At 34.1% G+C, this 11,702-nt stretch overlaps 1 protein-coding gene across 2 annotated transcripts; it reads right to left on the reverse strand.

Moving 5' to 3' along the window:
- Positions 1–3,159: 3,159 nt before the first annotated feature.
- On the reverse strand, positions 3,160–8,929 carry LOC127813454 (two-component response regulator-like APRR5). 2 transcript variants are annotated; one of them, XM_052354416.1, is made up of 8 exons: positions 8,532–8,929; positions 7,043–7,204; positions 6,809–6,936; positions 6,551–6,706; positions 6,139–6,310; positions 5,715–6,024; positions 4,348–5,101; positions 3,160–3,645 (listed from the first exon to the last, which is right to left on the reverse strand). In XM_052354416.1, exons 1-8 carry the CDS (start codon positions 8,752–8,754, stop codon positions 3,514–3,516), a joined length of 2,037 nt encoding a protein of 678 aa, XP_052210376.1. In that variant the 5' UTR covers positions 8,755–8,929; the 3' UTR covers positions 3,160–3,513. The 2 variants fall into 2 exon arrangements, with proteins under 2 accessions (XP_052210376.1, XP_052210382.1); XM_052354422.1 differs by lacking the exon at positions 8,532–8,929 and having other exon boundaries at positions 7,017–7,198.
- Positions 8,930–11,702: the final 2,773 nt, after the last annotated feature.

Raw genomic sequence — 11,702 nt, forward strand, 5'->3', positions numbered from 1 at the left:
ATTGCCCTATAAAAAAAAAACATAAAATTATAAAGATAAAAATATGGATTTCACCAAATACAAACCCTAAAAAGCAGTTACTTTCAAGTTAAGAAAGGGCTGGTTGGAGTTGGGAGTGGGAGTGAGAGTGGGAGTGGGAGTGTCGCCACTTGCGTGGATCACGGGCCCCTCAAATAGACCATCCACCCAGTTAGAAACCATTCACCCCCCACCGCCCACCGCCATCACCGCGGCAGCTCAACCATTCATAAACCTTGTTTATTTATAAATCTAAAAAGAAAGCAACTCATGTCTTGTCAGATCTTTCACTAATAGACAAAACAAAATTTACAGCTAAAAGAATTTTTTTTTTTTTTTTAAATCCGAAGATCTCAATTAAAATCTTGTTTGGTTGTTGCCTAGTCTAGGCCTGATCTCGATTCAGTTAGAATCATGAATTAAACTGAAATTATTTTTTTAAAATCGAATCGAAATTGTCTTCCAGTTTCGATTCTTAAAAATTTTGAACCAAAATTAATTAGAATCAGTTCAAATAATTAAAAAATAAATTAAATAAATATAAAATATATAATACAACGCACAATAACTATTATTTCTGAAAATAATTTTGATTAAAGTAAAGGAGTTACAAATTCAAAGAATACGTGAATTATGTGAGTTTTGATTTCTTTAAACTAAAAAAAAAAATATAGACAATTTAATATATGTAAATTAAGTCCAACCCTTTTTTTTCCTTTTTTTTTATTAAATCAATTTGAACCGAAACCAAATCGTTAGGAATTGAAACCAAATTATTAAGGAATCAAAACCATCTGTAGATAGGTTGGTTCTAGTTCCACCAAAAAGTGAAATCAAAACTGTTAGTTTCAAAATCGTGGTCTGATTTAGTTTGGTCGTTGGAAATTTAACCTCTATAAAGAATAAAACCTTGATAGATAAATATATTTAATATCTAAAATCTAGAATACTATTTATTTTATTTATTCTCATCTACTAATTTGATCATTGAGTAATATACCTTGAGATGAAATTGCACATGTTCCACTAGTCAAAATTCAACATGTGCCTTATTGAAAATAGTGTAACTTGTGTCTCATTAGATCCTCTATTGATAGACAAAAAAAATTCATGACTAAAAAAAATTCTCTCTAAGTTCGAAGATCTTAGTTAAGATTTTACCTGATTGTTGAATGTTCAACTTCTATTGAGAATAAGGTCTTAACAGATAAATACATCTAATATCTAAAAATTCGAGTATTATTTATTTCACTCATTCTCTTATATTAATTTGATCGTCAGAGACCTTTACAATAGAGTCCAAATTCAAACATGCTTGGTTATTTTCCCCAATATTATCAACACACACTAATAAACATAAATAAATTTATATGTAAATTTAGTATTTGTGAAAAAATTTAAACTCATCTCTTAATAGACAATTATAATCTCATATTATATTATATATACAAAGGTGTGCAAAAAGTTCAATTTAACATAAATAACTAAATTGAACCAATTGAAATTATCAATTTGGTTCGATTTTAGCTAAGGGTCAGTTTGGTACAGTTATCAAATTTGACAATTTCAAGTTATTTTGATTTGATTCAGTTTTTGTATTGAAAAAAAAAAATCAAAAGAACCGAATCAACTAGAATTTTTAATTTTTTTAGGTTTTTTCTATTTTTTGGGGGTTTTTTTCCAAATTTTTTTTCTGATTTTTCTTAGTTTGTTCGTTTCGATTTTTTTAATCCGTTCAATTTTTTTGATTAGTTTAATTTTTTTATTTATTTGATCGGTTAGTTTTACTTTTTACATAACTTTAATTTATTCAATTTTAATATTAAAAAACTAAACGAATGGTCATCCCTATATATATATATATATAAACTATCTTATTGAGCAAACAATTATAATCTCATACTATGTTTAATCATTAACGATGACTTTCAAATGGGTCTACCCCATGATGTTAATTAGTGCTTTCCCATCTGATCCCTTTTCTTACTTTCTCTTATTTCTTTGCAAATAGTATCAAAAGAGATGTCCATCTATGTCCCCATGCTTTTCATTTTCTTGAATTTATCATGGTACTTTTATAAACCATAATTTTTTTTTTTACATAGATATGAACATATAAAATGATACGTTTTTTTAATTTGACAAGCAAGAAGTCAATTGCAATAACTTTAATTACAAAAATATTATCATCATAATAATACATTATGCTATTAATATATTCTTATAAAAACTTCATAATAATTAAAGTGACAAAGGGATAGTGACTTGAGTGCTGAGGCCTCCTGGTCCCTTCTGTGGCCTTCAGCCCTTCTGTTTTGTCATTAACCACCCACAACATATGCTTCATTATCAACATAACTACACATTTATAACCAGAAGATTATAAGTTCATGTTTGTAAAAATGATTAAATTGTATAATTGATCACTTAACTTTGCACTAATATATAAAAAAATTATTAAATTTTAATTTGTAATCCAAAGATCATTAAATTTTAATTTAATATGCAATTACATAATTATCATTAATTGTTGTTAAAAGAGAATAATAAAATGTTGACGTGACTAATAAGATGGATAGTTAAATAGTACAAATAATCACTAAATATTGTACTAAAATACAAAAATGGTCAACATTTTATTCGTCTCTTTTAACTATAATTAACGGTAGTTATAAAATTATATATTAAATTAAAATTTAATAATTTTTTTATATTTTATTGCAAAGTTTAATAATCACTATTTAACATTGTGAAAATTGCTTACTTCTTTGCACAGAAAAATAATATAAAATAAATTAAAATTGGTGAATGAAAGGTAGAAGGAATGGCATGATTGGTACCATTATTATTCTAACCCATCAAATATTTCTGCGGGCACTGCAGCTCTAAGCAAGCATTTGGATTTTTCTGCCCTGTGAATAGCCAGCCATTGTCTTTAAGCATTTGGGTTTTTCTTTCTCCTGAATCTGCTTTACAACACCTCCCAGCATATTGATGTTACGGCACAGTCTTAGAGGGTCCAACATCTACTTGACAAAAAAGGAAAATTCCTCCATGAAATTCACTGCATAATACAGCCAAAAGTTTCTATCGCGACAGAGTTATATGATAGATATTGGGACCCAAATAAGTGAAAAACAATGAAAGAAAGAATGAATGATCAATGAATTACATTGACACCAAATTTGCAAGCTATATATATGTATGAACCATGTGTGTGACACAAGAAAAATAATCTATTTCAGCCTCTTCAAAGCATAGAAAAAGCGCTACCAAGATTTACAATACTATTCTATATATGTGTATATATATATTACACCCACATGTGGAAGACTAGTAAGCTACCAAATCCTAGCATCTAAACTAAGGTTTCCTTCAACCGCTAACTCCTCTTCATCAGTTGCTTCAACTTCTAAAATAAAGGAGAGTTCCGACAGATCTCTACATACAACTCTTATAGCTGCTGCTGCTGCTGCTCAAAGAAGTTGTGATCAGCTAGCCATCTAATGAATTGCCGCTGTGATTATCAGTTTGTACGGGTGCTGGATCGGTATGCACTTGACGAACAAACTGTCCTTTCACTCGAGGGCGCTGCTCCGCAAGTTTCTTCCTGCTTTCGTATCTAACCTGTGAACAAATTTTGATCATCAGATTTTAGCATGCATACAACTGCACCTGATCGGCAATTATGAAGATCTTAGTTACTTCACATAACTATCACGAGGTCCAGGCAAAAAGTAGTGATACTACCACATAACATGACAGTGTAGATCAAAACTCACCACTTTCAGTTGATATTCATCTTCAGTGTAACTTGAATTGATGAAATAAAAGTGTCAGGGAGATATGTGGGGTGTGCTTCTTGATACAATAAAGACGAACAGTTATAACACTAGAGACCGGGTTTTCAAAAGAATGTGAAAGAAAGGTGGTGCTGCGTTTTTTTTTTTTTTTTTTTTCATTTTTTGTATTTCCCAAATCTGGTTCTTGTCATATCGGCTGGGTAATTCAATAGCTTAAAAACCCTGAATAGCAATTATTTGCATCGCTAATGAAAAGATAGAAAGACTATGTTGAAATGTAAGGTCAAACAATGGGTGGAAGCACAAGCAACCCTCTTGGCCCATTGAAAAGTTTTTTGAAGAGTCTATCAATTATAAAGTTACCATAGTTCCATCCTTTGGCAACATGACCCGTTGGTAACTGGCAAGCAGAATCCTAAGGGTTCTGTTGAAATCTTAGGTGCTTAGGTGATGAAAAATGAGTCATTATGCATGAGTAACTAACAATTTTGTAATTTCAAATAAATGATAATCATCAATAATATACCTTCTTCTCATAGCATCTGTCCTTCCTCTTCAAGCGAAATTTGGTTAGAGCTGCTTCTCTTTGGACAGATCGATGGCAACTTCTATCATGCATGGGGAGACCACCTTCATTCCCACTCTCTGCAGTAGTTTGGCCAGCAGCAACTTGATCAATGTTGGCATTGCTTATGCAACCAATGTTATTAAGGGGACTAGCAGTACCATTCCACAAACTGTTACTTGCACTTTGATCACCAGCAGAAGAAATGTGATTTCGATCCTCAGGAGATGCCAACATGTGCATCTGTTTGTGCTCTGTTTGGTTTATGGAATTGCTTCTGTTTTGATCAATCAGGTCATGAAACTGACCAGAGTTTCTAGTTTTCAAATTGGATGGATGAAATGCATTAGCTTGAAAAGATGGCTCCAGATGGCAAACTGAGCCTGGATTCTGCACTGTTGATTGGCGGGATTGTGGACAAATCGTTGTAGGCACTACAGAACCATAGGCAGTTGATAGACCGCCAAACCCTAAACCTGTCACTGGAACTGAGACAGGAATCACAGCCCGTTGAGGATGAGGAAAAGCAACTTCAGCTCGTCCAGTGACCATAGAGAGTATACTTTTCTGAGATTTTGGCGTCAAAACATCAGTGCCAGAGTTATAATCAGGGGTGTGAATGGATAACTGCCTACCAGAACCGGTTCCATAATCTTTCTGTTGATTACATGTGCTAGCTGATGAATGCTGGGGTCGCAATGGCCTGTTAATATACCTGCACTTGAGATATTTGAGTTGATTAGAGAGCTACTACAAGTTTCCAACTCTTGGAAGGTCACACAAAGACACAAAGATCCCCAGCTGTTCACAGGAAAATGAAATGTTTGATATGGTTCTTCAATTTCTAATGCCCCAAATAACAAAGCATTATACATTTTGTAGTATATACATCTGTTTTGAAATCTTTGGAGTTATAACTGGAGAAATTGTGGCTAAGCACTACAATTGCTATTTGGAAGTTTGAGATACTATTGATGGAAGAAAGCAGCCATCTTTTGGAGGGAGGTGTAGAGGTCAAGACACACACACAAAAATTGTTGTTCTTTTTTGGTGTAACTTGGCTGCATTTCTTACACGACTCAGAACAGGAAGCACAGAATCCATTCTCTGCCACTCAGTACTCACCTAATTAAGCTTGTTAAAGAAACAATTATATCAGAGAACAAGTTTGGGCAAAGTAATAAGGCAATCATCCATTTTCCTCCAAGTGATCAACTCGGTCTTCTATTGATAATGAGATGAATGTTTCACCAATAAAATCCAAATATGAAGATGAAAAAAATAAAAAACAGAAACAGAAAAATTACAAATCAGAAACAGAAACTCACCTTGAGAAAGCTGAGGCCTCAGAGTGGTTCAAGGGGTGCCTTTCATCACTGACTTGATTAATGGAGCCACTTGGATGAGATCGCCTCAAGGAAAGATCCAATAGCAGTGAAGAATCACGGTCATTTGTACCATTATTTAGACTAGAGCTGCCTAATGTTCCTATTAAGTCAATGGCTTCTCTGGAAGAGTTGGCTAGGGGTTGATCAAAAGGTTCAATGATGATGTTGGAGTGCACTTTTGGACTTTCATGTGCCACATCTTCTCCCCGAGTCATTGTATCAACATTATTGCAGGCACCCACCTCCAATCCTAATACAATGTACACCAGACCAAAATCAGATGTTTTTTCCTCCTGATGGAGCTGAAATTGGTTCCGTAAAGATTAAAGATATTAAAAGAGAAAAAGTAAAAAAAAAAGTTTACCATTATCTGCACAAGCATGTTTGAACAATTTTCTACTTGATTTTGTACCCTCTTCATGCTTCTGTATGTTGACATCAATTGCAGGAGGTTTCTTACAACTGGGCTGCGAGAAATCCTGCATGTTTTCTGCACATGTCTTCTCGGGTTCCAGATCTGGCTTTGTACAAGAACTCTGCATGAGGGACATAAAACACAGTTACCACATGAAACATTATGTAGTCAAACTTAACTGAAATGAAGTAGCTCTAATCCACGAATAGTTACTACAATAAACATTATCTTCTTGCCTTTCCAACTGATGCCGAAAATTCTCGTCATTAACAAAAGCATTGGTCACATTTTACATGTTCAATTGCCAAAAGCGGTGGATTCTTTCATCAGATAAGACTTTCTTGAGAATGGAAAACTCTACCTGAGCATCACTCCCTTTCTCAATGCATTCTCTATTTCTCTCAATACAAGCCATGTAACCACTTGAATGGTTACTGGCAGCATTGTTTTCAGCTGTAGCTTCAACCTTCAGTTGTGCAACACTCTCATCTTGTGGGCCTTGTCTTCCACTAGTTGTCTGGTGTTGCAAAATATACAGAAACAACATAAATCAGAATCTTCGCTTTCAAGTAAGGAGAAAGAAAAAGGCAATGTGAAGATCAGCAAGGATGAAACATACAGTCCTCCTCCAAACATGCTGCCACAAGTTGCTCAGCTCATTTTTCCGAATAGGCTTGACAAGAAAGTCAGCCGCACCTCTCAACATGCATCTATAAACCATGTTAACTGAATCTTCTGAGGACATCACTGCATGACAAGGATAAAAAGATTAAACTACACATAAATATGGATCTCCAGATGGATTAAAAGTCTAATCAATGCCATACATCTAGAAGATTGATTATTATCGTACTTATGACAGGAATGTTTTTGCATATGTCATGCTCCATAATTAAGGTCAGAAGAGCATATCCAGAGATCGATGGCAGGTCAACTTCTGTCAGTATGAGGTCTATGTTATGTGGTTTTCCCTTCAGTACCTCCCATGCCTTTAAGCCGTCAGGAACAGCAGCAACTGCTTGAACAGAAAATAATGTAATTAGTGCCTAAAATGACAGCCTAAGTAAGTTCAGTCAAAATACAAAACACAAACAAATAAAAGTTTCCAAGCAACAATAATCAGATTGCTACAGGACACTGGGATGTAATTTCATCCCACTATGCATTGTATTAGATGAAGATGGAAGGTGATGAGTAGGATTAAGCATGCTGGTGTTTTTATGTGTTCAAGAGATAACAGTAATCGTAAATTTACTAATCTCTAGTGTACGAGGTTGGCTACAGAGAGTTTCTTCAAGCATTTTTCAGTTATGACCAAAAACAAAAAACAAAAAGATATACAGTCCATAATTATATAAAGGGAGCAGGGTGAAAAAAGGATGTAGCGATATCCAACTTTGGGGGGTTGAAATAAGTAGTATGTCATGCATGGCCATAAGAGGAGAAGACTAAAATAGTCCCCGTGCTTCAGCCAAAGATTAGCAAAAATAGCAGAGCATAAAAGTGAATGGTAATTCTGATAAAGGATTCTCGAAGGATGTTGACTTTTCTCGTTATAAAAAGATTAAACAGGATTGCTATCCATCTAGAAATTTCTTCAGAAGCAATAAGATTTGAACTAATGGCTACTAAGATTGATAAAGCCCATATACCAATGATGGTTGTTAAGTCGAGCAAGGCCTTGAAATTACAATTGTGAAAAAAATTCAGCACTTACCCAACTTCTACATTTACAAAATATTTGATCCAGAGGGATCTAAAACAAAGCATTCCATACATGAATGGACTACCAACTCTTCCCAGGTTAAAAATCTTTGGCCAGTCAGAAATTGGTACAGCCACCAAGTGCGCACTGCTATCTCTCTTAGAAGTCACACCAGAAAACTCATGAATAACTTCTGTTTCTGTACAAAGGATATCGTATCGGTTTCCTAGTCGATGACAGAATTCAACATCTAGAATACATAATTTCAGTCTTCTCCACATCAAAATTGATGTTTTTTTGCCCTAAACTACTTCAGCAGAACTCCTAGTTCAGTGCTTTTCTGAAGAATTTCCAAATTTGATCAATCAACACAAAAACCTAAGAACTCCAAAAACACTAATTCATCGTGTCACATCAATCAAAACTGCCCAAGATCACAAAACCATTGCGATTCCTGCGAGATCAATCAAGATCCTGAACAAAATTCAAAACCCTTAAAACTTCAACACTCCCAACCAATGTCCACCGAGCACCATCAACCGAGACCTGGATCTCTGCCACAAGCAAGCAACAAAACCCAACCGAAACAATTCGAGACATTCAAATAAAAAAAGAGGGAAACAGATGTACGACCCACCTCTGTAGTTGCATTTCCTGAGAAGCGCGGTTATAATCTGGCGAGTGGAATCGTCGGCTTCGACCAGTAAAACTCTCAGAACCATTCTGGGTAGAATCCTGTCCCACCTGCTGGCCGAAGCAGAGCCATCTTGCTGCTTGTTCTTCTGGGCCTCAGTCTCTACCTCCATTCCTTGAACTTCCAAATTCATATCTTCTTCGCTGCTCACCACTACTTCCCCCATATTCTTCTGCTTGTCCTGGTTTGAATCCAACGCAGAGTGCTACTGCTACGTGGTGCGCTTTGGGCGTGGAATTATCACGGCTTCTTCTCGTCCATTTTGCTGCAATTTTTTGTGAGCAGAGGAAAATATCTCCCAGTGGCCACTAGATTTGGGGAAACCAATTGACATATAGGAGGCCAGAAAAAGGACTCAAAATATCTGGAATGCCTCTTATGGCCCAAATTGGCCACGTGGAGCTTTTTTAATCTAAAGGTATAGCCTCATTGGCTCTCCCATTTTGGTTGGTGTTGGTGTTGGTGCTCCAAATTTTATTAAATTAAAAAATTTAAATTTATTCTACTCATAATTTCACCAAATATTCTCTTTTAAATAAATAAAAACCCGACTTCGTTGCTGATCTCGAAATTTATCGTCTCTCGATCTTACAGTAATTTGGGTCCAGTGAAAAAAAATCTCGTGACTCTATTATTAAAATTTAATATAAAATATTACCCAAACCCACCCCCCCCATTCGAAGAACTGCTTCAAAACCTCAAAAAAAAAAAAGAAAAAAAAAAAAGACCCACTTGGATAGAAGTGGGTGTGGGTCTGATTTTTTATTTATTTATTATTAAACTTTCTCTCATTGTCAATGAGAAGCATATTAAATTAAATAAAATAAATTAAAAAAAGTGAGATATTTTTTAGGGCGGGACATCTGATGCCAGAAAGTGCGGGCCCCAGGGGAGGCAAGATATTTTGCTAAATTTTGGATCTCGTGGACAGCGGAACGACACGTGGCGGGCTCACTGCAGATCTTCGGTTTTCGTGGCTTCGAAGTTGTCAACGGACGCTGTCTTGATTTCTCCGGAAAGCTAAAGGCTAAAGCCGTGTGCTGCTGCTGCTGCTGGCGGCTGGAGGCTTGGTTTTGTCAAATCGGCTCCACCCGCTTCTCGGCTCGCCCTTCAACTTACGCCACTCGCTGCGATTCCAAATGAGTGGCCCATTTTTTTATTTTATTTTTGTTTTACCAAATTCATTAATTATTTAAAAATTTAGAATTGCCCGCAGAGCATCAAACAAACGTTCACTCAAAATCATTCTAATTCTTAGTTTTAATTAAGAATTGTTGTTTTCGTGGGTGGTTGGTTGCGCAGCTACGACCCGTTTTAAATCGGGTCAACATTTTAAAAAAATTATGAACCGTTTGAAAAGATTGATTGAGGTTAATGTTATTTATTTTTAATTAATTTTTAGTCTCGGGTCAACTCCGAATCAAACTAAACTAAGATTTAATTGAAATAAAAATATAAATTAGAAATCAATTGAGAGACTAAGTTAGAATGGGAAGGTAACTAAGAAAAGCAAAATATCTCCCATAGTGTCCTGCGTTGAATGCGCCTATTTTTCTTCTAACAAATTGAGATATTGGCAAAAAAATATTATATTGATAAATAAATTTTATAAATTTATGCTATATAAATAAATTTATAATTATTTTATTAAAAAAATGTAATAAAATTATTCACTATTATAAATTATTAACAATTTAAATAGAATGAATATAAAAATCATGATATTTGTGAATAATAAAAGGGGATGAAGGGTGGCAGCGTATGTATGTGCGACACGTGTGGGGTATCATGGGACAATTGAATTGGATGCAGCTATCTCCATCTATCTGCCAACACAACTGAATGAATGAATGAATGCTGCTGCTGTGTGTATCCGCCATTCTTGTCTCTGATTAGTGCCCAACCACACATCTGATTCGACATTTCTCCACCACCTAAGTTGCTTTACTTAGTCAATTACGTTAATTTCTTTAATAAAGTGCATACCATTAGTAGTCCCCTCCTTGCAACGACTTTTTTTGTTTCAAATTAGGATAGTAATTAGATATTTTAGTGGGTTTCTAATTTCTATTTGATTTATTAAATATTAAAATTTTAAATATTAAATCTAATTGATGTGTCTTAAATAAAAACCCATTAAAAGATAAAAAAAAAAACCTAAAAAAACCCAAAAACAATTCTTAAGCTTTTTTTTTTCTGGAGAAATAATGCAAAAAAAAAGCTAAGCTCAAAAAATCAAAGGCCGAAAAACTTTTATTGTCTCTAAAAGCTTTAAATCAAGAAATTGCAAGGTGTCTCCAAAAATAAAAAATGAGAGATCTTGCAATTTATCAAAAATCTTAAAATCGAGAGATCTTACGAATTAAAATTGAGAAGTCTTGTCGTCTCTTGAAAATCTAAAATTTGTGATTTCTCAAAAATTACTCTACAATTAAAGAATAAAGAAATTTTTGAATGTGACATTTATAATATTAATTAATTAAATACTAACTTTTGACTAAATAAAATTTAAAAAATCGAATAAATTAGGTACATGTATCATTCCAATTCCTTGGGATGCGCCCATGCTTGCTCCGCCTCCATTGGTACGACGGCACCCATCCATATTTTAGATATTTTGTTTAGTCACGGAGTGGAGGGGAGTACGTCGTCGTATTGTTAAGATTTAGTATAAATAAATAGAGATTTTTTATTAACGTTATTTGGAGGAGATCATAGCCACATCAAGTGCTTGGGTTCTTGCAAGGGTGGAGGTTTTGTCTCTTAAAATAAATTTCAACTATTAAATTAGTATCTAAAAAGAAGTTATGACAAATATTAAAGTAATTGAGTAGATTAAAAAAATATGAGAAATATATACTCGTTAAACATTATCATTTATATAGGTCGAACTCTTAATGGTTATACAAAATTATTAGTACAATCATCTTTAGAGATTATCTGATAAAATTCTTGGCAACATTATTCTTGAAAATTTTAAATTGTGCAAATGGATATCTTAGATATAGATTGATTTTTCAAATAACAAAAGAGAGAATATGTCACGTGACATATTGTGAATGGCTAATTCTTAAGAAGAATATTAGTCAAAAGTTACATTAAATTATTTCATAA

The sequence above is a fragment of the Diospyros lotus genome, chromosome 1 (assembly GCF_014633365.1).
Source record: "Diospyros lotus cultivar Yz01 chromosome 1, ASM1463336v1, whole genome shotgun sequence".
NCBI classification, from domain to species: Eukaryota; Viridiplantae; Streptophyta; class Magnoliopsida; order Ericales; family Ebenaceae; genus Diospyros; species Diospyros lotus.

Bases quoted from the DNA above. Each gene is read 5' to 3' on its own strand.
- LOC127813454 (XM_052354416.1), bottom strand. From the start codon at position 8,754: ATGGGGGAAGTAGTGGTGAGCAGCGAAGAAGATATGAATTTGGAAGTT. The intron at 6,707-6,808 runs GTATGTTTCATC...TTGCAACACCAG, and splicing joins AGCATGTTTGGAGGAGGACT to ACAACTAGTGGAAGACAAGG. The intron at 6,311-6,550 runs GTAGAGTTTTCC...TCCCTCATGCAG, and splicing joins AGAAAGGGAGTGATGCTCAG to AGTTCTTGTACAAAGCCAGA.